At 49.8% G+C, this 25,508-nt stretch overlaps 1 protein-coding gene across 2 annotated transcripts; it reads right to left on the bottom strand.

The window, feature by feature from the left end:
* Positions 1-678: 678 nt before the first annotated feature.
* CD34 (CD34 molecule) lies at positions 679-24,421 on the bottom strand. Of its 2 annotated transcripts, none has more exons than XM_072831221.1 (8): positions 24,263-24,421; positions 13,703-13,885; positions 12,751-13,022; positions 11,410-11,490; positions 3,647-3,797; positions 3,355-3,407; positions 2,874-3,038; positions 679-2,185 (listed from the first exon to the last, which is right to left on the bottom strand). In XM_072831221.1, exons 1-8 carry the CDS (start codon positions 24,339-24,341, stop codon positions 2,000-2,002), a joined length of 1,170 nt encoding a protein of 389 aa, XP_072687322.1. In that variant the 5' UTR covers positions 24,342-24,421; the 3' UTR covers positions 679-1,999. The 2 variants fall into 2 exon arrangements, with proteins under 2 accessions (XP_072687322.1, XP_072687321.1); XM_072831220.1 differs by having other exon boundaries at positions 679-2,320; positions 24,263-24,408.
* Positions 24,422-25,508: the final 1,087 nt, after the last annotated feature.

Genomic DNA, 25,508 nt, shown 5'->3' with positions numbered 1-25,508 from the left:
GACACACTTGGGAGTGTTTCCTGAAGCTACTGGGCAGTGTCTGGCAGTGCTCCCTCCCCCACTTCCTATGGCAGGGTTGGGGGGGGGCCCTGGGAGCGGGGGGGGGGGGGGGGGGCGGGTGCACTTGCGGACTTTTTTTGCAGTTAGGCTGGTGTCTTGGTGCTGAAGGTAGGAGCCACCCCCTCCTGGAGTTGGCAGCCAGATCTGGGGAGCAGAAGCTGCCCTACCTGCCTCCCCTGCTCTGCTCCCAGTTCGGGTGGGAGGTGGTGTGAAAATACACGCTACACGGGGCTCATTCCCTTGCTTATGCGTATTTTGCATCCAGTGACCAAAGTGCGCCACTTCTCAGAAGGGTGTTCACGACAGCTCGAGCTCCCACGTCCTCAGCACACCACCCTCCATCCTAAAGGCGCCTGCTGCGCTCTGGTGTCTGTCTTTCTATGACTAGAAACATCCAGCCTTCCTGTGACCCTCCTCCAACCCCCCCCACCCATAGGGACACTTGGCCAAGGGGCAGCACCCTGGCTTTTGCCTGTATCCCCCGAGATGGGCCCACCTCTTTCCAGGGTCACCCCTCTCTACCACATCATTGGGAAGTCTGGCCGGGTCTGACCGGGACACCAGGGACACCGCCGTGGCATTCAGACACACCTGGCTGGGGCAGCGACACAGAACAGATGTGTCTCGGTATCACTTTAATTACAGTATTTACACACACCATTTTTGTATTCAGAAATAAAATCCACCCAGTCTTCCTATCTCTGGAAAGTTCTATTTCCAACCGTCATTGAAACCAAGATCTCTGCTCACCCCTCTGGAAAAAAAAAATACCTAAAAAAATAAATGAGAACCTGGGCCACCTACAGAGGAGATGGCTTGTGATGAAGGTCCTCTGGAGATGTCGGGGGCCCTGACTATATGGGGGTACAGAACAGTGAGGGGGTTGGGGTCGGGGAGGCTGAGACAGAAAGGAGTCTGCTGGGAGTCTGAGTCCACAGCTCACCCAGGAGTCAGAGGGAGGAAGGAGGAAGCCATCAGGATCAGAGGGCAAGGCCAGGACCTAGCCTTCGAGCGAGGGGCTTCTTCAGAGGTGCATGGGTCAAGAGGCTTGGCTCCAAGATCTGGTCCCTTGGTCCCGTTCACTGAGACTCACAGGGAGAAACGGGGGCCCAAGATGAGACTCTGTGAGCCCCAGAGAGACAAGGACTGAGCCATCCCCTCTCCTTCATTTGTCCCCAAAGATAGGAACGCATGTGTCCACGCATCCCTATGCTGTCTCCCAAACATAGACACAAGACATTGTTCAAAACTTGGAGTCTCGTTCCAGGCTCAGCCAGAGAACAGTGCAGGCTTCTGTACACAGAGGTGCAGGGAGAAGGTGTGGAGCTCAGGGAGCCCGGAGAGCATGAGGGAAGCCGGTGCCTGAATCCACAGTGAGCTGGTGTGAGCACAAGGGAGACGGTTTAAGACAACAAGTCTTGCTGGCTATAGCATTACAAAGGAGCAGGTGCTTTGGTTTCCCTAAAGTAGAGGAGACAGACATGAGGAAGACACAGGAAAAGACAAAGCCTCCCAGGAGGACATTGTAGCCCAGAAAAGGCCATGCTTCCCCCTGGAAGTTCTTTTAATAAGGCAGAGAGGAGGAAGAGGGAAGAAGCCCACACGTGAATGATGTGAGATCATCACCCCCCACCCCCCCAACTCTGGTAGCTTCTCTATACTTTGGCACGTCTCCCTCATGTCTTTTCTCAAAGGAGACCAGACTCTAGGCTTAGTGAGATGAATGTATAAAAGGTAGGGGTTACCTCCCGGGCCCCAGGATGGAGAGAACCCCTCGGCCTGGTGCAGTGCAGGGCCCCAGGAATGGCCTCGGAGGGTGTGTGCAGCAGGAAAGGCTAGAATGTAAGTGGTGGCAGCTCCAGCACAGAGGCAGCATGTGGTCAGGTGCTGGGAGGGGCCCCTTCCCCAGACCCTGCCCAGCCTTACTCCCCCCCCAGAGTCACAATTCTGTATCAGCCACCATGTGTTGTCTTGCTGAATGGCCGTTTCTGGACGTGGCCTGGCCGGTCCCGTTCTCCTGAGCCCCTCGGTTCACACTGGCCTTTCCCTGAGCCTCAGGGGAGGCCCCAGGGCCTGAGCTATAGCCCTGGCCTCCACCGTTCTCCGTGTAATAAGGGTCTTCGCCCTAGACAGTGTATAAATAAAGGAGCATTATCTGGTAAGCAGGGGATTGAGGCAGTGGGGGGTGGGGGAGAGAGTGGGGGTTGTAGCTGCATGTGCAGACTCCTTTCTTCCTGAAGAGCGATCAGGGTTCCAGCTCCTAAAGGAGAAAGGACAGAGGAGAGGCACCACATGGTGCCACCGCGACTTAATAACCAGTTCCCACCAGAAACCAGGCAATCCCCAGGATGGGATGACCTCCCCAGAGTATGTAGCCAGGAGTCAAACCCCAGTCTTGTCCTCCCTCATCCAGAACACTTGAAGAGGAGGTTCTCCTTCCGTATGCCCCCTTCTTCAGAGCTGGGTGGCACCCATGGGCACTTAATATACTTGCTGATAAGTGTGGCTGATTTAGCAGCCTGTTCTGGTTGTACCCAGCCAAACTATCCCAGGCAAGATCATAAATAGATGACATGAGCCATCCACCGCCACAGTGAGCAGGTGGCCTGACCCCAGTCAGTGCCCCCTTCCTAATCTGCCACGCATTATTCAGACTTGTCCATGGACATGGTAATGTGCGCGTATGCACGTCAACGTGTAAGGGCACAGAAGCACCTTTTCTGGTATTTCTCCTCCCTCCTCATGACACCTAGGGACCTCCCCAGAAGACCCCTATCTTCCTCAATTTCTTTGCTTTGGACCCCCAAACTGACCAGCCTTTCTCCTGTAGGGCTCCAACTGCGGCGGTTCATCAGGAAGTAACCAGTGGTGCCCAAGACAGCCAGCAGGATCCCTGAGGTGACCAGTGCAATCAGGGTCTTGCGGGAATAGCTCTGGTGGCTCCCAACATCTTGTTCAGTGAAGTCTCGGATCCCCAGCTTGAAGGGAAGACACAGAAAAGACAGACTGTCACTTGTGGGATGGGAATTCTGCAGCCCATTCCAGGCCCAACAGGGGGTGCACACAAGAAGACTTTGACCCCAGGGATTTTTTCGAAATGGGATTTCAGACTGCCATCCCTTAAACAAGCTGCACCATAAAATTTTGTTTCAAGCACAGAAAGGCAAAGATTGTTGGAGAAGGATGGAGAGACAGGAAAGAGGTCAAGAAAAAAGAATTACTTTCTCCCCTCCTCGAGTGAATTCCCCTGACCCATATTCCCTCTGAGACTTCCCATCATCTTAGAGAACTTACCTTTTTCAGGTCAGACTGGTGCTTTCTCAGAAGTTGGAGTTTACTGAAAAGTTCTAGAATTAGAAACAGGGACTGTTGAATCTAGAATCAGGAAAAGATCATCCTGCTGTGCCCCCCTGTGATGTTCTAGATGATGCTCTGATGGCCCTCTCAGGAGAGCTTCTCCCAAAGTCAGCCAGGCTCTTGTCCCCTAGCACCTGAGGGCTCTTTCAGCACAGTTACTAGATTTCTTAGGATCCTCTAAGCTCAGCCCTGCTTGCTCCCCAGAGCCCAAGACAGATGCACCCCTTACCTGTTTTGTTGGCCAAGACCAGCAGCAGGCAGTGAGGCCTCACCTCAGACTGGGCCAGAAGCAGGGAGCACACCCCGGCCCCAGCCTCAGCTGGCTCCTTCTCACACAGGACTTGGGTCAGTTTTTCTTCGTTATCTTTCTTAAAGTCCTCCTGGGCAGACAGAGAGAAATGGCGAGCGGGAGATGAAATATGAAATTACTAATGCACCCAGAACGGCATCCAGAGTGTCAGGGATCCTGATTCAAGTCACCCCATTACTCTCTAAACAAGAAGAACTTTTTCTTTTTTCCCTAAAATTTTAACTGGGGGAAAATCCTGTGACCTATATATATGCAAAAACACAACAAGAAAAAAAAAAACAAAAACTCAAAAATGTCCCAGTACCAAAACGTATATGTATCAGTGTCATGGGTGGCACTGTAAGGTGTCAGAGAACAGATTCAGGAAACATGATCTCATTGAAGGACTGCCCGGGCCATGCATATGTTATTTCAAATTAAACTCAAAATAAATTGCCAATCACGGAAAATATTAATAATGTGTCGCCGATGAAGGGAAAATCCTTTGTTTCAAGGTTACAATAGCCCCGAATGTTGGAGGAAAAGCCAAGGGAAGTGAGGCGTAGAGCACAAATCTATGGCTATGGACTCGGGCATCCGAGGGCCCTTCCCTCTTAGCCTCCAGGGGGGCTCCTGAAGAGCCCAGCTCCAGCTGAAATGGGGTATTTCTCCTGTCCCCTTTTTCTCATGAACGGCATGGGACCCAGTTTTACGTGGGGTTCACAGATTGCTCCAGGTTGCTGGTGGTCTCTAGGACTCGGGAACTCAGCCTCCCCGAGAGGGAAATTCTCATGATTCTTGGACAGTTGAGTCCCGGCCCCGGGAGGAACTGGACACACCGGCTGTGGCCTTCCACAGCCTGTTCTCATGAGTCCCAGGATGTGTTCCAGCAGCTTCCAATCAGAGCGCCCCCACCCCTGCACAGGAAAGGAACCGAAACCAAGACTCTCTCCTCTGTCCGGATGGCAGATGGTGAGGAGGAAATGCCTGAACAGCTCCGACAACTTTCCTGTTTGGGGGGGAAACTGCTGGGGCGTGTGGGGGGCATCCGAACTGAGCCTCCGTGGAGGAGATGGCTTCCTGTTTGTGGGGCGGCACCGCTCCTTGGGGCCCTCCCAGCCTGGAAAGCAGCCTGGGTATTTTCCTACTGCTGTGGCCTGAGGCAGAAAAACCCAGGATCCTTTGCTCCCACACAAGGAGCAAAGTCAGGATTGGCCTGAAGCCTCAGCTGGAATTTAAGGGAGCTGAGTAGGAACTCACCGGGCTCGGGTGAGGCCAAAAGAGCAGGGCTAGCTAACCTCTAGGTCACAGACAGAGGAGTCCAGAGGTAGCCTCAGAAGGCCCTCAAGAGCCAAGGTCACAGAAAAATGAATTCTCAGGCCACTGCTGCTTCACCCCTCAGAGAAAGGTCTCGAAGGAAGTACTTGGAGAGAGGCTCTGTTTCTGGAAAAATCAAGCTCTTAAAAACAGCGTCTGCTGGGGGCAGTCTGGACACCTCAGGATATGGCCAGTAGCTCCTTCTTCCCTAGGCCTCTTTCTCTTTGGGGAGCCTTACGTTGCTTCCCCGTGAGCACCACACCCTCCCAAACACCATGCCTTCTGGATGAGGAGGAGGGGAGTCCCTGTCTGGACAACTCTGGGCTTCTGGAGGTCTCTGGTTGAAATATGTCTCCTTCTGGAGAGAGGTAGAGGGACAGGGCTCCTGCACAATCTAAACAAGCCACACAAAATGGCACCTTCCTCAAACTACAGAGTCTTAAGAAGCTGCACCTCAACTCTGGTCACCTCTTCTGACATTTATGAAACTCCAACTGGAAGATACTGAGTGAAAATCTCTGCACGTGTATCACGTGTGGGGTGGGGTGGGAGTGGGGGTAGCTGTGAACTCCACATGGTCACAGCTCTCAGTCTGCATACGTGGCCATGAAAATAAATGATGCTTACTATGTGTCCGGCACTGTTCTGAGTGCCTCACGCCTATTGACTTATTTAGGCTTTGCATAACCCTTTGAGATGGGTGTTATTATTCTCCCCATTTGACAGATGAAGAAACTGAGGCACAAAGAGATGGGTGACAGAGCTCCTTCCATGTTAAGTATGATGAGGAAGGTACTACTAAAGTGCTACGGACATTCAAAGGAGGGCGAGCACACATCAGGTTGGGCGTTAGTGGAAACATGTCATGGTAGGCGTCGAAGAACGGGGAGAATGTGTGCAGGAGAAGCTGGTGGGGAAAGGCCTTCAGAGGGGTGGGTGGGGGATGTCCCACCATGGGAAGCCCAAGTGTGTGAGAGCCTGCGACCTTCACAACCGTGGCTATAAGAAGAAGGAAGACCACCACCTTCTCCCTTGGATTCCCCATCCTTCAAGACTCCACTCAAATCCCACCTCCTCCATGAAGCTGGTCCTGTCTTCCATAGCCTGGCTTCAACCTTGCCTCTGCTATATTTTCTAGGTTCTTTGCAAGTCATGCAACTAGTCTGAGTGTGAGGTTCCTCCGCTGAAGACTGAGCTGTGACTGAGGAGATGTTGTATGAAGAGGGCCCAGGAGCGTGGGCGGAACCTAATGGGCACTGGACAAATGGCAGCTAGTACTGTTACTATTCATAACGGCAATACCTCTTTGCCATATCCCCTAGGATCCACGCTTCAGATGTGACCATAGTCTGCCTTCCTGTCATAGTCATTTCTCCCTGGCTAGACTATAAGACTCCTTAATGGGGGCAGTGGGTGTACGTTTCATAATTTTGAACCCAGACCATGCTGAGCCTAGCACCGAACAAACAAAATAACTCAGCGAATTGTTGTTCAACTTAACATCCCAACTGGTTTGGCCTCCAATGGGGTCCCTCCACCCTTTGCTTAGTTTCTTGGACTAAATTCAAGGGAATAACAGTGGCCAGCCTCCCACTCTGGAGTCCAACAGCATCAGTGAATTGTGTTTGGAACTGGATAGTAGCAGGTGGATCCTGAACAAAGCACAATGCTTCTCCGGATGCTTGAAATAAACATCCTCCCCCAAGAGAGGCTGTGGGCAGATATCATGGGAGAGTGGGCAGGAGGAAGCCACAGCCTTTGCCATTTTGCTCATGAGGTTCAGATTTGTGAGCCCCTAGCCACATCTGTTCACTCATGTTCCTTTGCAAAAATAATACCTACTATAATAAAACCATCTAACCTTCCTTGGGTAGCATCCTCAAACTTCGCAAAGACTCTTAACATGTTAAAGAAGCATGTTGAGCTTTGGAGCAGGGGGGAGGGAGGGACAGGTATTTTTCTAAATGACCCGTAGGACTTTTCCCAGTTTTGCGATTTTTAGGATCAATTCTCAATCTCTCTCTCTCTCTCCCTCATTTTATCTATTTTGGTGTGAGTTTGACACTGCAGGTAAAAACCTTGTTTCCATTTAGAGATTGGAGTGAAGGGCCCGCTACAAGTGACACAGTAAGTGAGCAAGGAGTTAGGCTGCCTCCAGACCTCAGGCTCTCTCCAGGAGACACACTGTCTTCATCTATCCTCCATCTGTAAGTTTTTTTTTTTTTTTTTCTGCATGGAAACGGACCTTTAGTGTTTGGGCAGAGGGCAAGGAAGGCGTGGGCTGGTGGATATGATCTGGAGGTTGGAAGCGGCCTGCCTTAGATGAAGTCAATGTGACAGAACAAGGGTGATGTGAGCTAGCTGAGTAAATACAACCTCTGCATATAAACACATGTGGCTCTAAAGAAAGGTAGTTCTAAAAAACAAATTAGTGGGCAATGGGCTTGTAGAGGTTTCTCCAAAGAGGATATACAAATGGCCAATAAGCACATAAAGAGATGTTCAATATCTCCAATCATCAGGAAATGTCAGTCAAAAGCACCATGAGATACCACTCATGCCCATTAGGATGATTACTATAAACAAACAAACAAACAAAAACATGCACACACACACACACACACACAGGACCTAACAAATGTTGTGAGGATGTGGACATATCGGAACCCTTGTGCTCTGTTGCTGGGAATGCAAAATAGTGCAGCTGCTAGGGAAAACAGTATGGCGAGTGGTCAAAGATGGAAAAATAGATTTACCATGTAACTGAGCAATTCTACTTCTGGGTATACACCCAAAAGAAACGAAATCAGAGTGTTAAAGAGGTATTTGGACAGCCACGTTCATAACAGCATTATTCACCATAGCAAAAGGTGGAAGCAACCCAAGTGTTCCTTGGTGGATAAAGGGATAAACAAAATGTCGATGGAGGGATCCCTGGGTGGCGCAGCGGTTTGGCGCCTGCCTTTGGCCCAGGGCGCGATCCTGGAGACCCGGGATCGAATCCCATGTCGGGTTCCTGGTGCATGGAGCCTGCATCTCCCTCTGCCTGTGTCTCTGCCTCTCTCTCTCTCTCTGTGACTATCATAAATAAAAAATTAAAAAAAATTAAAAAAAAATGTCGATGGAATATTATTCAGCCTTACAAAGGAAGGAAATTCTGACACTAGCCACAACATGGATGAACCCTGAGGACATGATGTTATGTGATATAAGCCAGTCACAAAAAGATAACCACTGTATGATTCTACTCCTGAGGTCCCTGGAGTAGCCAAATTCATAGAGACAGAAAGCAGATTAGTGGTTGCCAGGGGCTAGGAGGTTGGGGGGGAATGGGAAGTTGTTTAATGTGTGTAGGGTTTCAGTCCTGGACAACGAAGAGTTCTGGAGATTGCACAACAATGCGAATGTTCTTAATGGCACTGAACTGCATGTGGACTTACGAATGGTTAAGGCAGTACATTTTATGTTGTGTGTATTTTACCACCATTAAAAAGTGTCTTGGTGGATTCCCCTGGATAAACAAGCATAGCATAAGAAAATAAAGTAAGAAAAGATAATCTTGTATTTTGGAAACTACTTGGGTAACCATAACCACAAAAACTAGATTACCCCAATGTTGTGACAGGGAGAGTGAAAGTTAGACTCTGAGTGACAGGTCCTGCTAATGAGGACTCTAAGATGAGGTAGCAGGTGCTTGAGAAGAGGGTGGGGTTGCCTTGCCTCCCACTGGCTGATGGAAGTGATTTCTGCCTAGGGGTGAAGGATGGGGAGCAAAAGGACAGTAGTTGAGAAATAAATGTTTGTAGACGCGTGTACAGAAGATAGGCCTATACGATCCACATAATGAGAGCTAACAGGTTGGATACTCAGTAGGTCCCAGGGCAGTGTGAGTGTCTGAATAGCTGGGAACATGCATGCATATTTCTGTTATGGGGATGTACTGAAGGCAGGAACATGCCAACATTACACAGGTACTCAAAGACTTGATGTTAGGGGATTTCAAATCCTTCATGCTTCTCATTAGGCTGTGAGTAGGGCTTGAGTTTCCCACAGTTAGAACCAGTCCCACGGTTAGAGCCAGTCCCATGGTTAGAACCAGAACCCTCTGACACCACAAGTACCAACACAACCTAAGGCAAGTAAGCAGGCATCCCGCCACTCACAGCCCTTGGAACAGACTGGTTATCAGACAAGCGTGCGTGAGGACTCTAGGAAAAGGAATCCGAAACACCATCAGGAGCTTTGGCTAAAGATTCTGAGCAAGGACTGGGGAAACGTTACCTTGGGGAGCTTGGGGGAAGCACTGCTGATTGGAGGCTGGGGCAGAGGAGTCCTCAGGAAGAAAGGGGGACTGAGAGTGGCAGAGGGGCCAAGGAAATGGTAGCAGGACCTGGTGCTACCATAGGTCAAGAGCGAAGCAGCCTTCTTTGGATACTGGAAGACTTGCTATCTTTCCACATCCCTACTCACAGATCCTCCCCTCACAGTAAAGGCCACAGAGAAAAAGCAACCACAGCATAGTAAGAGGAATTATTTCTGGAGTAGCAGTAAGTTTCTGGCACTTGTCTTGTATGATGACCCTAGTTAATTGTGAACCTCGAATGGACAGACACTTAGAATGCTCTGCAATTAGTTCTAAATCGGTGGTACAAAGAAGCCGCATTTTGGCACAGACAAGTGTGATACACAGGAAAACAAGTGCTTAACCAGGGTATCACTAAAGAACAAAACAAAACAAAAAGTCGCTTTTTTTAATAGCTATAGTTAGCAAAGGGTTTGGCCACTTTTTAAAAAATTAAGTAGAGTTGAAAATCAGCATCAGAAACACAGAGCATTACTTGTACATTGCATATTCATGTTCAGGTTTGCCATTTTGCAAATTGCACTGCTATTCTATTGTGTGGACTTATGTCTTTGCAATCCCCATTGTTTTTGAAGTCCTAGGTTAAACAGACCTCAGGTATAATTTTCAAAGATCCGTGAGTCAGAACGACCTCCCTGATAATCACAGGTTAGATAAAGCGTTTTTGGAATGGACAAATATAAATGGCCAAATGCTTTCTACAGACAACAGTTTACCCAGGTCCTTTCCAATCCATGCATATATGGGTTCCTTAAATGGATTCCCAACTTGTAAGGAAATGTTTTTCCCTACAAGTGAATAGGAAGAGTCCTGTCATTCCATTCTTTGTTGAGGAAATTGTAACTGTCAGGAAAATTTACTGAAACAAAGCAAGGACGTCTGCTATCACCATTAAAAGTTAACACTGTGCTGTATAGTCTTACCAAAGCAATAAGACGTGAAACTAAAACAAGGTCTAACTACTAAAGACAAAGAGGAAAACAGGGCATTGGGGTAGATAACATGATAGCTTGCCATAAAAACAAAAACAAATCAACTAGAAAGCTCTAGGAATTAACAAGCAAGTTAAAGGAAATGGCTAAGCCCAAGATAAATTTCACAACTCAACTTTCTAATATACCAACAATGACCAATTAGAATATTTAATGGGAAATCTATATTATAAATAACCTTTAAAAGTCCATAAAGCCTACAGAGAAAAAACTGTAGCTTTTCGTTTTTAAAAACTGAAAAGACAATATGCTGAACGATACAAGAGAAGACCAGAAAAATAGAGGGATTTACAGCAGTTCCAACAAAAATTTTACATTAAAAAATTTTTTGACAAGATATTTCTAAAGTTTTTCTTTAAAAAAAAAGATGAAAAATACATTTTTTATAGTGTAGTGAGCAAAGACCTGCCTGCTGGATATTTAAAATACTACAATGTAAAAGTATAATAAAAAAAGTATAATAATTTTTCAAAACTTAAAACAGGCAAAAAAGAAAAAAGACATCAAACAAATAAAATACCTCTAAAGAATATGTCCTGGGACGTATAAAAACTTAATAGAAGCTGAAAAACAGCATTCCAATCAACAACGGAGGGGATCACTCAATAAATAATGTTAGGAATGATGGTTATATGGAAAATATAGCATTATGGCACAAAGACATTCTTTCTATGTGGATTAAAGAGTTATGTGTCAATAAACAAATTGGTAGATTACTAGTTTATATTTCACTAAGGACTTTCTTGACATAAAAGCAAACTTAAATCTGCCAATGTACATATTAAACGTACTAGGGAGAATGGGAAAAGTTAACAACTAAATTTAATAAAATTGTCTTTGCCTTCTTTGCCCACCAGATGGGGCCTCTTACTCCCTAAACCCAAAGCTCAGTGCAGGAAGGTGCCTGACCAAGCTAAGTCTCCCCACCACCACCACCATCTGGTCCAGTCCTATAGATGGCTTAAGGATTGTGGGAGAAGAGGGAAGAGGAAAGGATGGATGGGGGTGAGGTGGAGGGGAGTTTGACTTACACAGCTGGAGGTCTCATTTAGCTCTAGGCAGATACCTTGGTTCAATTTCACTTCTTTGACTCCGGAACATTTGATTTCTCCCTGTATTAAAACACAGAGTAAATAAGCTAGTATCTTTGCCCTTCATTTTTTCCCCCCACCTCTTTTCCAGTTTCATTTCTGTGAGGTCCTTCCTTAAGAGGTTTTAGGGAAAAAAGGAAATTTTAAAATGTTGGAGGACTAGAGCTATATAATGGTTTTACTCCCTTCCTCCATCTCATCCCCATCCCCATCAGATAATCAAAACTTGTGTTACTAGCCCAGGCTTGCCAGCAAGTAGCTATTTGCAGTCTTAGTAAACATGAGCTTGGATGGTACAGAAATGGAAGAGGGGAGGAATTTGTCCCACTGGGGCTGTTTTCCCTGCAGCGGATTATACACTTGCAGGAAGACCCTATAAGCAAACAGATAATACGGTGGCCAGGCTGAAATGGTGACACTCCTTTTCTTCCAGGCCCCTAGGACTCTCCAGATTCCTATTCTGGTTGCTTTGAAAACAGAAACCAGGCAGGTTCCTCATGCCCGACCCCAGGCTCCATGCCCTCATATTTTCTACCCTTCTTGCTGAAAGCTGTTGATAGCCACCGACCCCAAGGCCCAGCTTACTATCCCTGGTCTGCCCAGTTCTCCATGGCTCCTCTATGCCTGACATACTGCCAAACCCTCTCTATAGAGGAAATGGTGGCTGTCTCAAACATTTCTGGAAAAGTCGTCCCATTAAATGGAGGATGGTTTTCAAATATGCCCAAAGGGAGATGGTGGCCTGGTGAAAGCCCAGACTGAGAGGTACTAGCAAGAACCACAGCAGACCTCCTTTACTTGGCACTCTCCAGAAGTGCAATAACCCCACATCAGCTGCCTGTCTCCACTCCTTGTCTGTCCTTTCCAGCAATATTTAAGCTGCATATTTTCTTTTCTTTTTTTCCTAAGATTGATTATTTATTTATTTATTTATTTATTTATTTATTTATTGAGACAGAGACACAGAGAGTGCAAATGTGAGAAGGGGGAGGGGCACTTGGAGAGGGAGATTGAGAATCTCCAGCAGACTCCTCACTGAGCCCAGAGCCTGACACGGGGCTTGATCCCACAACCCTAGGATCATGACCTAGAGCTGAAATCAAGAGTCGGATGCTTAACTGACTGGGCTACCCAGGAGCACCTAAGCAGCATATTTTCCATGCTAATTATTACATGACCCAAATCTCATTGGTTGGGATGAGGAGAGGTTGAAGGGAAGAGAGAGTTTGCATACATATGAAGCAATGGGGCAGTCTGCCACTGCTGGCCCAATTCACACACCTTGATGGTACTTGGGGTGTCATTTCTACTTGGGGTAGGAGAAAGTGATGTATAATATTCCGTGGGGGATGTCACAAGGCTGGTGCTGTTGTAGGGGGGATCCGAACCATTTCCAGGTAGCAGGCTGGGCTCCAAGGTCACACTTGAAGTTGAAAAGTTGGTTGGGGTAAAAGATACCGTGATAGCTAAAGAGGTCTGCGACTGAACAGAAGAGTTCATGGTCCCAGGCGTTAGGGTGATCTCAGAGGTAGATGTGACATGGACTGTAGTCTCTGAAATAGACCAAAACACAAGTGGGTATGAGCACATGTTTGCATAAATACATACACACACACACACACACACACACACACACACACACACATACGCATCTCAGTTCACCGTTTTAAATTAAAACCTTATAGAGAACGATATTGGCATGGGTCTCAAACCAGAAGAGGGAACTGGGAGAGTTTAGAGTTACTTCACGTCCTAACCCTTACCAAACTCATTTCCACCCAGCTGCGGGAACCATCGCTATAATTGAGAATGTCATTAGAAGTGCTTTCAGGATTTTGACAGACCTGGATTTTGGTCTACCCTAAAGAAGTCAAAAACCAGTCTGAACCTGTACATACTTTCTTTCAGTTAGAAGAGATCAGAGATTTCTAGGGAGTCCTCATCTGATCCTTATTTTATCACTGATCTGAACTCAGCGTGAGGGCAGGGTACAAGGAGAATTACCGATCAGGATCAGCTGCCAAAGCGCTAGCCTGAGAAAGCTGTCACTAGAGAGGAATTATCAGGAACGTACTTCAGGGTCCCCTAAGCATGCTGCACAAACCATATTTCGTGGGGCTTTTACGTTTCTCTCGGAGGGGGCAAGGAGCCCTGCGGGTGGTCTGCAAACATCCTAATGCTTTACCCAAGCAACTGCAGCATCCCTCTGGGGCCTGAGACAAACCCTCTTTACCTGAGATGGTTGCTGTGGTCCCACTGCTGTCTTGAGAGACAGAGTACAGGGTGGTAGTTCCAGAAGGAGTTAGTGTGATGGCTTCCCGTTTGGATGTATTCTCAGAAACAGCTGACATTATTTCTGTGGAGGTTGGCACTGTGGTAGGAGTAATCACGGTTTCCGTGTTTGTGAACCCAAAGGCTACAAGGAGAAACAAGGAGAAAAAGTCAGTACTTAAATCATCCTGGAGCCTCACGACATCATGATTATCCTTCTGGACAGGTGACTCATTTCTCACCACTGGATTTTCCCTAAGAAAATAAGGAAGGAAAAGCTTGTATGCATCAAATGTCTCGTATAGTCCTATTTATAGGAGGGAAAAGTTGTGAACAACTAAGTGAATTACAAGAGGATAAATGCTATATGCACGTCACATACCATAATCATTACAAATAAAAAATTGTAAAAAAAACAAAAACAAACAAAAAACAAACCACCTAAAGCCACATGAGAATGCAAGGCAATGTTTGCAATGTATTAACTAAAATATCAAACTATCAAATTGTATCTCAATAAATATCACAGAATCTAAAATACGGGAGAGGAAATGCCTTTTTTCCTTTTTAATGTGTCGTCCTCTCTGTCACTTTCCATCCACTAGAGTAATATACTCTTGTAATAATCACTAGAGTCATGCCATCTCTACACTATCCCCTTAAAAATCTTCTCTCTGTCCAAGGCTGCCCCATTCCCAAACCCCCTTTGTTCTTTCCCTCGTGGCCTGCAAACCCATCTTCCTTGTCTTCTGTTGAGGAATTCGGTGAGCCATCCCAAGATTTCTTTCAAGAAGCTCTGACCTAGGAATCCAGCGGGTGAACTAGAGAACGTAAGGCCTAGTTTCTCATTAAATGTAGTGGGAAGATAGTGTAGTTCTGGCTCTGCTCATAACTATGTAGTTTAATGCATGTGTGTGTGTCCGTGTGTGCCTCAGTTTACCAATCTCTAAAGTGAGGGTCTTTTCTTACATGGATTGTTGGGAGAATTAAGGACAAATATTAAATCGATGTAGTATAATGTTCCTGGATTTAATTATTCTCTGAAGATCTTCCTGAGGGTCCTTGCCCTTCCATGAGTCCTGGGGTACCAATCACTGCCATCCTTACACCCAGGACGGAGAAGCTTCCTGGTGGGATCCTGAGCTTTAGAGCTTTATAATCTGTTCCCCCACCTTCTCCTCTGCCCTGCCCCAAATCATAAGGAGTTCATGGGGCAGCAAAGATACCCTCTCTTCTAGATCATACAATGGGATCAGAACTCCTAGAACTTTTTGTCTGAAGGGTTCTTTACTCCCTTGAGGATCTTTATGGGATCCTTCCTCCTAGTCCAACCTTCTAAGCGTGAACTGCAGCACCAGGGTATGCACCCCAAGGTGAGAGGGTGGCCAAGAGGTGGCTGTCTCAAGGAGAAGAGTTACACATTAAGCATGTGGGTGGTGTGTCCCTTGCATGTATGCATGCAAGGTTCCCAACAACGTGTGCCAGAGTTGGGATAAGAAGAGAAGAGGGAAAAAAGAAAAAAAAAAAAAAAGAAGAGAAGAGGGACAGGCTGGGGTCAAGGGCCAGCCATCTTCTCCTCCTCAGCCACACTGCGGCTCTGAATTCTGAGACTGACAGGGTCCCAAAAACAAACTTGTCTTTCCAAGAGGCCATGAAGGTATATTTTTCAAGGCAAGAGGATAGTGGATATTTTATTTATTAGAGAGAGAGAGAATGAATTGGTGGGGGGGGGGAGGCAGAGGGAGAGGGAGACTTAGACTCTCTGCTGAGCAGGGACCCCCACCGTCACCCCCGCAATGTGGGGCTCCATCCCAGGACCCTGGGATCATGACCTGGGCTGAAGGCAGATGCTTAACCTATCGAGCCACCCAGGCGCCCCGAGGATATTTCATTTATAAGCTAATAGGCCTGATGGATAACCTTGGAGTATCCAGACATATAGAAAGAGGGTCTCCATTCTACTCTTGGCTTGGGCCCCATAAAGGTTAGGGGTGGACTTGGTATCCACAGGTTAGTACCCAGCAGAACTACCCTCAAGGAAAGGCCCCTAGGGATCCCAGGCCACCCTAAAGCTGGTCTTTAAATTTTCCTTTTTTTTTTTTTTTTTTTTTCTTTCTTGGTCTTTAAATTTTCCTGATTGAGATCTAGGCCTGTATATTTTGGAGGTTTCCAGGCAAATAACAATGTAGAATGATACCTCTTCTTTCCCTCAGCATCAAGAGGGAAGTTGGGCTTTAGTTTCATTGCAGTTAACCTGGGACCAAGAATGTCACCCTTAACAGTGGAGAAAAGTCTCCCTCTCCCACATCTGCCTCTCTCCCCACCTGCTGCAAGTAGACTGAAAGTAATGGCAAGGACAACAATCACACCTTAATATTATGTGCAGGTGAGGAAGAGGTGATATTATCATCTCCATTTGAGAGATAAGAACCTGAGTCACCAAGGTTTTGGCCAAGAGGGGAGGCCACAGTTCATGCAGGGCAGGAAGCAATGGGGCCCCTTGAGGTTTAGTGGACACTTGAGTAGAAGGAGCAAGAGGGTCAGTGAGTCTAAATTGCTAAAGGTCAGGATGCATCCCCGACACTTTTGGAGAGAAAGGAATGGGCTCACACATGGGTTAGGTGGGTGTTATTTTTCCAAAATAAAATAGATGAGGAAGCAGATGCAGTCTTCCTCTGCCCTTAGATAGCATCCACCTAGCCAACTGCCCCTAAGGTATGAACTCACCATAGGGGGCAGGTGGTGGGAACATGTGGACATGGAACTGAAGGATCATCCTCCCCTGGTACCATTCCAAGGCACCACTGGAACTCCCCCTTGACATCATCCTTCCTTCCCACCCTTTCCTCTTCTTCCTTCCAACACATCAATTCCTGGGAATCCTATCTGGCTCAGGCTAGCCCAGCCCTTTTCTCTTTCCAAAGAAAGCTGGGCCTTGACTGAGGTGATGTCATGCTTCTGAACCCCCTCCCCCAGGGCCTCCTTCACCCAGACAAACAGTTTTGAACTTTTCCAGATGTGAGCAGAGACCTGCTGCTAGTCCTGAGGACAGAGGTGCCTGTGCCAGATAAATGAAGCAACCCTGGACCCAGGCCAGCTACCAATCCACTAGGGTTGGGCTCCCGGCCACCGCAGCCTCCTTCCGTCTGCCACCTGGCCAAACCGAGGGACAGGTAGCAGGATCCACTGGCGAAGGGAATGAAACCTCAACCTCAGATTCATACCCCTGAGCCTGGAGTGGGCAGGGATGTCCCCTGAGACCCTGGAGAAACAGGTCAAAGAGGAGGGGCAGAAAGGCAAGGCTAAGGGATGGGCAGGATACGGGTGAGTGGGTGTCGAGCCGGGGACCATGGTGGTAGGGCCCTGGAAGCCAAGCCAATCCAGGTGCTGTTGCGTAGGGACTAGCAGGGACAAGGGCCCTTGGTGTCACAGTTTCTAGGGCTTCCTTTTTAGAGCTCCTGCGAAGAGACTGTATCTGGCAGGAATAACATTTACACGAATCAAGACTGACCCCGGGTCTCTCTTTATCCTATCTTCTCACACGTCCATGGCGTTCAACCATCAAATGCTGACCCTTCTTTCTCTAAGCTTCTGTCCTCCCAACTCCGGAAGGGAGTAAGAGCAGCTTAGCGGTTAGATTCTAGGGGACAATTGGTGAAACCTCCACTCCACTCCATTCTAGACTGGAGCCTTCCTGACAAACAGCCTTTAGGCCCAACCCAACAGAGCATTTATAGGACAATTAAAAACCAAACAAAAGGCTATCTTATGCTGTTCACTTTCCATCCTACCCTTATTAACTGTGACTCCCTAAGTACCTGATTTGACTCTAGATATCCTACTTGATCTCAAGTCATGAACTTGGGACAGAGGGAGGAGACGAGGTATCAGGAAGTTGGCAAAATGAGGCTAAGAAGCCAAAGGGCCCGAAGAGAGAGGGGTCACGAAACGCACGTAGTAAGAGTAATGCATTTAACTTACAGGTACTTATCCAGAGCTGATTATTTTTGTTTTACACGTAGTTCTAACAAGCATGGTTATCTGATAGCCTCGCTAAAACTAAAAAGTAGAGACTCTTAGAAGCAAACAACAAGGAGAAACAACAGTTTAAAAAAGAAGAAACAGATAAATGAAAAACAGACCCGAGGATTGAAACCCACACCAGTCTGGAATCATTCACGGCAGGAGTAAATAAATACGTACACCTTAGTAAGCATTAACAAAGTCACTGAGTTGTACCAGAACCAAATTATTTTCCTGATCCATCTGAGTCATGAAAATTATAGTCCTTTTTCTGAGGGGCACACTAAGGAAACAGGGGCATAATGTAATACATTTTTCAGAGATTCCAACTACAATTAATAAAATGGAGAATCTTTTCATCTTGAAAGAGAATGTACAACTCCTCAGAGATCCAGAAAGTTCTGCTAGCTCACTAGCTAAATTCCACACTTGATCTTAGCCAAAAGGCCGAGAAGCGATTCCCTAGCTAAATTCCCATGCTTTAGGAGATTATATACCTGGTCTTGCTTTTTAGAGACCCTCTGAGGTTTAGTGGGAGTTTTTTTTTTTTTTTTGCTGGTGTCCCACCTCCTGGCCAGCTAGCCCCATCCCACCATTCTGTTCTGATTCTGGCAACTGGCCCGGGAGGGCTTTCTGGGAGGAATTCTCGGGTGTCTCAGCCCACGGAGAGACAGTAACAGGAAGACACAGCCTGCTGGCCCTTCTGCTGGGAACCCCCAGCTTGTGTTTCTGAGAAGACAGTGAATCCTCCGCTCCAAGAGCATGGGCTCCGGAGTCAGACCTTGTATAAAGGCTTCTCGACTGTGTTCTCACTGTCAGGGCTTAGGAGGAGGCTTCTTCAACTCTCTAGACCTTACCTGTAAAACGGGAATAAAAACCGTCCCTACCCCCCTGGTTGTTTTCAGGAACAGAGGAGCTAAGGGGTATAGAGCACTTAGCCTGGCTGGTAAACACTCAAGAAATAGCTGTTATCTCTAGTCGAGGGCCCCCTTTCTTTCTGTTTCCCAGGGACCTTCAGACACGTCTCTCCGCCACTTATCTGGCACAAAATCATATATGCTGTTTCCTGAGTATAAGTCTTGTCGCCTCAGTTACATTATAAATTTCCTTAGTGCCGGAAGCATCCCTTAGACTCATTCATTTTACCCGGGGCGCGAAGCATGACCCTCTGAGCTCAGAAGATGCACTTAGACTGAACGGGGATCATGGCAGGCATGGTCACACCAACCACCTCCCCATAGAGCGGTCTCATTCAGTGTTGTATTTTAAGAGGGAATTTATTAAATCAGGGAGCGTCCATGGGAAGATAACCAGAATTAGGAGAGTTCTAGAAACCAAGTCTCACATGGTTGAGGGCCTGGAGTTATTTCATCTAGATTGGAGGTTGGCAAACAGCTGGTGGACCCAACCCACCCACAGACTGTTTGTTGTATGTCCAGTGAGCTAAGAAGGGCTTTTCCTTGCTTAAAGTATTGTAAAATAAAACAGAGTAGAATATGCATTGGAGACAACATATGGCTTCCAGAGTCTAAAATATTTACTACGTGGCTCTTGACAGTAAAGTTTGCCAACCTCTGATCCAGAAAAGAAGAATTTGGGGATGGAGAATAAATAACTTTTTTCAAGACTCATTTCACTTCTTTACTCACTCTTATTGGTCATAAACAAGCACCAGGGATGTGAAAAGGACCATGCTCAGTGCTGGGGGAGGGGGGGAGCACAGAATCAGAGAAGGTTCCTTCCTGAGGTTTGGTGTGTGTGTCATCACAATTTAAATAAATCCCTGTCCTCAAGGAGCTTATAACCTGGGGCGGGGGAAGGGGGGCAGACAGATCGCTAAGGATTGTCGGGAAGAAAGAGCAGATTCATTCTGTGGTCGTTCCAAGAATAGAATTAGATTAGAAGTCACTGCAGATTAACCGATTCTAATCGCAGATAGAAGTTAAAGTTCACGATGAGAAGATAGAAGAAAGCTGACTTCGCTGCGATACAAAGAAAAGCTCGAAATAACAGGGTTATCTCTTCAAAAACTGGCTGAACTCGTCTGGGAAGTGGTGAGCCACCCATCCTTTCCGGGAGCACTCAGGAAGCGTCCCTGTTACGCATCTGGCTGAGGTTGGGCATCTTGGACCAGCACAGAACCGAAGAACCAGCCTGCTGCCTTCCGGTGGTGCCTCTGAACCTAAGCTGAGACGTGAGGGTCAACCAAGCATCTGCGGCCTGAAGGCACCAGCGGACTGGGACTTCCCTGTACTAGGCAAATAGCTTGTGGTGGCCCCCATCCACCTACTGTGGAACCCCAGACTCCTGAGCTTTCTCTGGGGGCCCAGCATTTGTCCTGGTCCCCTCTTCCTTTGTGGTCCTCATGGCCACTGACTCCTCTTCTGGAGCTCTGTGCCTCCCTGATCAGGCTGCTACAGTCCTCCTTCCGCTTCACCGTGCGCCAGCCGAGCACCCAGTCCTCTATTTCGGAGCACGGGGTGCGCGTATCAAAGCTTTGGGAGCCAGATCACACAGCCCAGCCCAGAAGAGACAACGGCATAAGCTTGAAATACCAGACATCACTGTGCTAAGCATCCACGGCACACCGTAAGGAGCTTCTCCTCGCGGGGTCTGTTCCACCCTCGGGCACCACTGTTTGTCTGGTGTTCCCGGCACCTCCCCTGCCCTCTCCCTCCTCCTTCTGGCCTCTGGATTCCCACAGCCTGCGTGTCTTGGGCCCATCAAATGCAACTTTCCACTTTATTTTCATTCGTGCCCAGCAATTCAGTTTCCTGTCTGCCCCTGCACATCCAAGGCCTGGTTTTTTTTCACCCAGAGATGCGTTAAAAGCATTTTCTTTCACAGCGGAGAACTGGTCACCTAGAGATGCTGCCTCTCTACAAGATCTCAGTTGTGGGTTCTTGAAGTCTTCCCCCCCTCCCCAAATCGGAAAGAAGCAGATTTCCCAATTAAGCCGAGAAGCCTTTTTCTTTACATCTAAAGGGAAGCGGTTGGTCTCCGGGTGGGCCCCGGAGTGCAGGTGCTGCGACGTATACCTCCATCCACCCCTATCTGTGCGCACCTGGATCCCCCAAGACGCATGCCTCTTTCTCCCCAGCAAACTCAGGGGCCGTGGGGACCAAAAAAAAAAAAATCGTAGATAATGTGTTCCTATTTCTTAGCTGAGAAGGGAAGAGAATGTTCTCATTAGAGAAGTCAAAATCCAGAAAAATAGGAAATTCTGTCCTGGCAACTCTGAGCATTTTCTTTCAGAGGGTGGTGTTTTTGTTCTTTTTCCATACCTTCACATTTTCAGTTCTCCACACTCGGGGCCATTTAGTGAGACCAGACAAAGTCCGGGAGAGAGGGTGGCAGGCACCCTCGGCGGAGCTGAGTAACCATCCGGCCCTGAAAGTGAGCCCAGGCCCTCCGGCCCGGGGTCTAAAGGAAATCAGGCAGTGAGACTCTAGAGGGTGGAATTTTATTTGTTCCTCCTTTTTCTTTTTCTTTTCTTTTTTTTTTTTTTTTTTAATTTGTTTTTCTAAGACTCTGCGCCCGAGTTTATCTGCTGCAGTTTGGCACTCTTTGCCCTGAGCTTTCAGAGACAAAGACTCAGAGAAGGAAAGAGGAGAGGACAAGTGAACCAGGAGGCCCAGGAGGTGGAGCCAGAGGGATAAGAAAAAAGATGCCCAGGCGTGTTTTATCAAACAGGAATGCTGCCCGAAGAAAACTTCCATTTGTAAAAGGTGCTGCCAGCTGGACTGACCCTACTCCGGGGGACCCCTGGGGACCACTGAATTCGTCAGAGGTCCCCAAGGCTGCTCCTCCTCAGTCGCCATGTGGCAGAGATTCAAAGGGTGGAGTCCTCTCTCCTCTGGAAAATATCTGATAAAATTCTTTTCCCTTTTCTTTTTTCCCCTCTTACATGTAGCCCCAGACAGGATATGGGTGTGGGGTCAGCATGCACGAAGGACCCAAAGGAAGAAGAGGAATGTGAAGGAAGGTGGGCCTGGGGGGTGTCCTTATGGCAAGAGGAAGGATAGGCCGTGGAGGGCTTACAGGGAACACATACCCTGAGCCTGACCCACATGGGGTTTCCTAATAACCTGAAAGGTGTCTCTTCCCAGTTGGTGGCATGGCAGTCCTGCCTGGTGGCCTCTCAGTTCCCACTCCGCCTCTGGTCACCACCCAGGGCAGCCCCATCCACCACAAGAAGAGTCTACTTCTGGCTGGCTGCTGTGCCCATCTTTCTGTCAACTTCTCACGGGGACAGAAGGACCTCCCCAGAACAAAGCTCTCTGTCAGTGTACAGGACACAAAAACTACAGAACCCCAGGGGTCCTAAATTTTGCAGTAAAATGCACAGATTTCCTGCAATGTTCCTCCATTAGCATTTCAAGATACGATCACTCACTTATTTATCTCACGATGTATGCCAGGACAGAAAAGGACTCCTAGTATTAAAAAATAAATAAATAAACAAACCCTAGAAAGTTCTCAGGGAAGACAGCAAGCTCCAGACTGGCCCAAGTGATCTGGCAAGATTGGGAATAGGGAGCCATGCCTGAGCTGTCACCCCCAAAGCTGAGACAGTAGAATTCTCAGCATAACTGGCTCAGATTTTGCAGGAGTTAAGCTGCTTCCCCCCACCTCCTGCTACGGGCCAAGGCGACACTGAAACTGGCCAGCTGAAGACATTAAAAAAAAAAAATAAAGGGTGGGCCTCACTCCGCCGGGGACCAGGTCATCACACACTGTGTAGCCAAAGGAGAGTGGAACATCTGATCAGCTGTGTATCAACTCACCCTTGTTATGAGGGTGCAATCTAGCATCCAGGGGACTTCCCTGGTCTAGGGCCTTGGCATCTCGGTGACAGTTTTTCCCCTGCCCCAGAGGGCAGGTCTGGGGGCTGCCAAACTGGTCAACCCAGAGCCTAACTTAGAGCTTTCTCAAGCCAGGAGTCTCTCTTCACCTGCGTGGGCCCAGAGGGGGACAGCAGGGGACACGGAGGGCAAACGGGCCTAGTGGGCCTAGCAGGCAGGCCCAGGGCACCCTGTGGGGCCATGGTGGGTGGCCTTTAGGACGCAATAAGAGTAGGGAATTGGGAGCCCTAGAGGGCTGGAAGTAGAATCTCCACCAAAAGGGAGAACAATGTACAAAGTTTGAAACCTAAATGGGATGAGAGGGAGAATGTTATTCCCAAGTGAAAGCGATTAAGAACAAATACTTACTGAGCGTCTATTATTTCTTTATCAAAGTGAGAACAAGATCTTAAAGCAGTAGGCACAAGCGGGGGTGAGTGGAAGAGGGGCCACCAGGCTGCTAACTCCCTAGTTTTCGAACTTGGACGGGGGAGGGGGAAGAAAGCCCCGGACATAAGGAGTCTGAGCTGCTGCCAGGGTGGGGGCTCGCGAAGGGGAGGGGGCGGCAGGGCGCACGACGAACTCGTGACCGCCACCTTCTCTGCGGCGGGACGGGACGGGCGTGGGAAGAGGGAGGGATTGTCAATTTAACTTTCTGATCTTAAATGCAAAGATTTTTTTTTTTTTTCAGGGACTGTTCATTCCACACTCCCCTGGTCACTAACTCAGCCTGACTCCCGGGCCTCCCGCCGCAGGTTGGCTCCCGCTCCTTCGAGGTCCACCTGGGGCTTGCCCGGTCCCGGGTCTCAGGTCCCGGGGCTCGGGGTCGCCTGCGCGCGGTCCCCAGCGGCCGCTCAGGCCTGGGCTTTGGGCATCAACCCGCAGGCGCAAAACTTTCCTGCGTCTCCCACCCCCCACCTCCCCACCCCCCGCTCCGGGCTGCGGCTCCAACCGCGCTCCGCACCTCCGGCCACGCGGACGGACGCGGGCATCCTCGCAGCGCGACGACCCGGACCGCGGCGCCCGGCCGGCCTCCGGGGAGCCCAGGGCGCGCGGCCCCGCTGACACCTGGCCGGCCACCGCGTCGCCCGCCTCGCCGCGCCCGTCCGCCCCACCGCTGCCCAGGTGCCGCGCGGGACCCGGCGGGCGGGGCGCGCGTCCAAGGGCCTGGGTCCCCGCGGAGCCCGGAGCGCCGCGGGCGTGGGGCGTGGGGCTTGGGAGGGGGCCCGGCCCTCCGCGCCCCCCAGGCCCGGGCTCCGTGCGCCCCCCCAGGCCGGGGCTCCGTGCGCCCCACCTCCGCTCCCCAGCCCGGGGCTCCGCGCGCCCCACCTCCGCGCCCCCAGCTCGGGGGGCTCCGTGCGCCCCACCTCCGCTCCCCAGCCCGGGGCTCCGCGCCCCACCTCCGCGCCCCCAGCTCGGGGGGCTCCGTGCGCCCCACCTCCGCTCCCCAGCCCGGGGCTCCGCGCGCCCCACCTCCGCTCCCCAGCCCGGGGCTCCGCGCCCCACCTCCGCGCCCCCAGCTCGGGGGGCTCCGTGCGCCCCACCTCCGCTCCCCAGCCCGGGGCTCCGCGCCCCCAGCCCGGGCTCCGCGCCCCACCTCCGCTCCCCAGCCCGGGCCCCCCCGCCCCCCGCGCGGGCGCGCGGCCGGTACTCACGCAGCAGACTGAGCAGGCAGAGCGCGGTCCAGCCCCGCGGCAGCCCGCCGCCCGCGCGCGCGCCCCTGCCCGCCAGCATCCTTCCCGCGCCGCTCGGCTCGGCTCCGGACAGACGCGCTCGGCCCCGGGACGCGCCGCCGCCCGCCGCCCGCCGCCCTCCGCCCTCCGCCCGGAGCGGGGTGGGCGAGCTGGCTGTCTCTCCCCACCCCTCCCTCCGCGTTCCTGGCAAGGCCGGCCCCTCCGCTTGGCCGCCGCCACCGCGAGCGCTCGGCTCAGCCCCGCAGGCGGGGGACGGGAGCGGGGGCCGGGGTTGCCGCCGCCCTGGAGGCCGAGGGGGGTGGAGGCTGTGCGGCCCGACGCCTCGCTGCACCTTATATAGAGGCCCCGTCTACTCCTTCAGGCTCCACTTCCACCCCACTCTTAACCCCTTTGTGTCGGCCTGGCGGCGCCCGGGGTCGGGGTGGGGGGGGGGCGGGAGGGGCGGGGGGCGCAGGGGCAGGTTTCCAATGAGTTCTCTGCGCCCGTGTTCTCTCCTTTTCGTTTCTCTTTATTTTTAACTGTAAGCCCAGAACAGTCTTGCCGAAGGACTCTACTGCGAGGGCCCGAGTTTACGAGTGTGAGCATTTTGCTAATCAGGTAAAAACTGAGCCCACGTTCAATCTGATGCATTTAATGACAGTCACCCCAGAGACTGTGCTGCATGGTAATGAAGCATAAAGAGTGAGCAGGACACATAAATGACTGTAATTATTCATTTTACCCGTCCAAACCATCCTTGTGGGTTTTCTTTTCACTCCCCGCAGGATCTATTTGTGTTCATGTGGAGGGGTTTTCCCTGTGACCGTCCCTAATTTTCCACATAGTTTTAGCCCATCACCATCACCATAAAGACAAGGACTCTCCTGGTGCAGAGGTCCGCCTTTCTCCAGGCTCCCCCTCTCCAGCTCTGGGTCTGTGACTCCACAGGCTTTATCTTGCTCCTTCATCAGGAATAGGACTCCCTCCCCCCCACACCCCACCCTCTACTACCTGACTGCCTCTACCCTGACACCCTCTACCACTGGCCCCTGCCTCTGGAGCTACCTATTTCTCACGGGTTGTTCTAGATGTTGGTCCGCTGAGCTGCACAAACTCTGAGCTGGGCGGGCAGCCTAGTCTCAGACTGGATTGGATGGGGTGTGGGTAGAGGCTGGAGGAGGAAGAGGCTGGCAGGAGCAGATGATGGCACCAGGGAGGAGTAAGATAA

Source organism: Canis lupus, chromosome 6 (assembly GCF_048164855.1).
Source record: "Canis lupus baileyi chromosome 6, mCanLup2.hap1, whole genome shotgun sequence".
In the NCBI taxonomy this organism is placed as follows: domain Eukaryota; kingdom Metazoa; phylum Chordata; class Mammalia; order Carnivora; family Canidae; genus Canis; species Canis lupus.
Note: the sequence above shows the minus strand (reverse complement) of the source record. Positions and strands in the feature narration are given on the sequence as shown.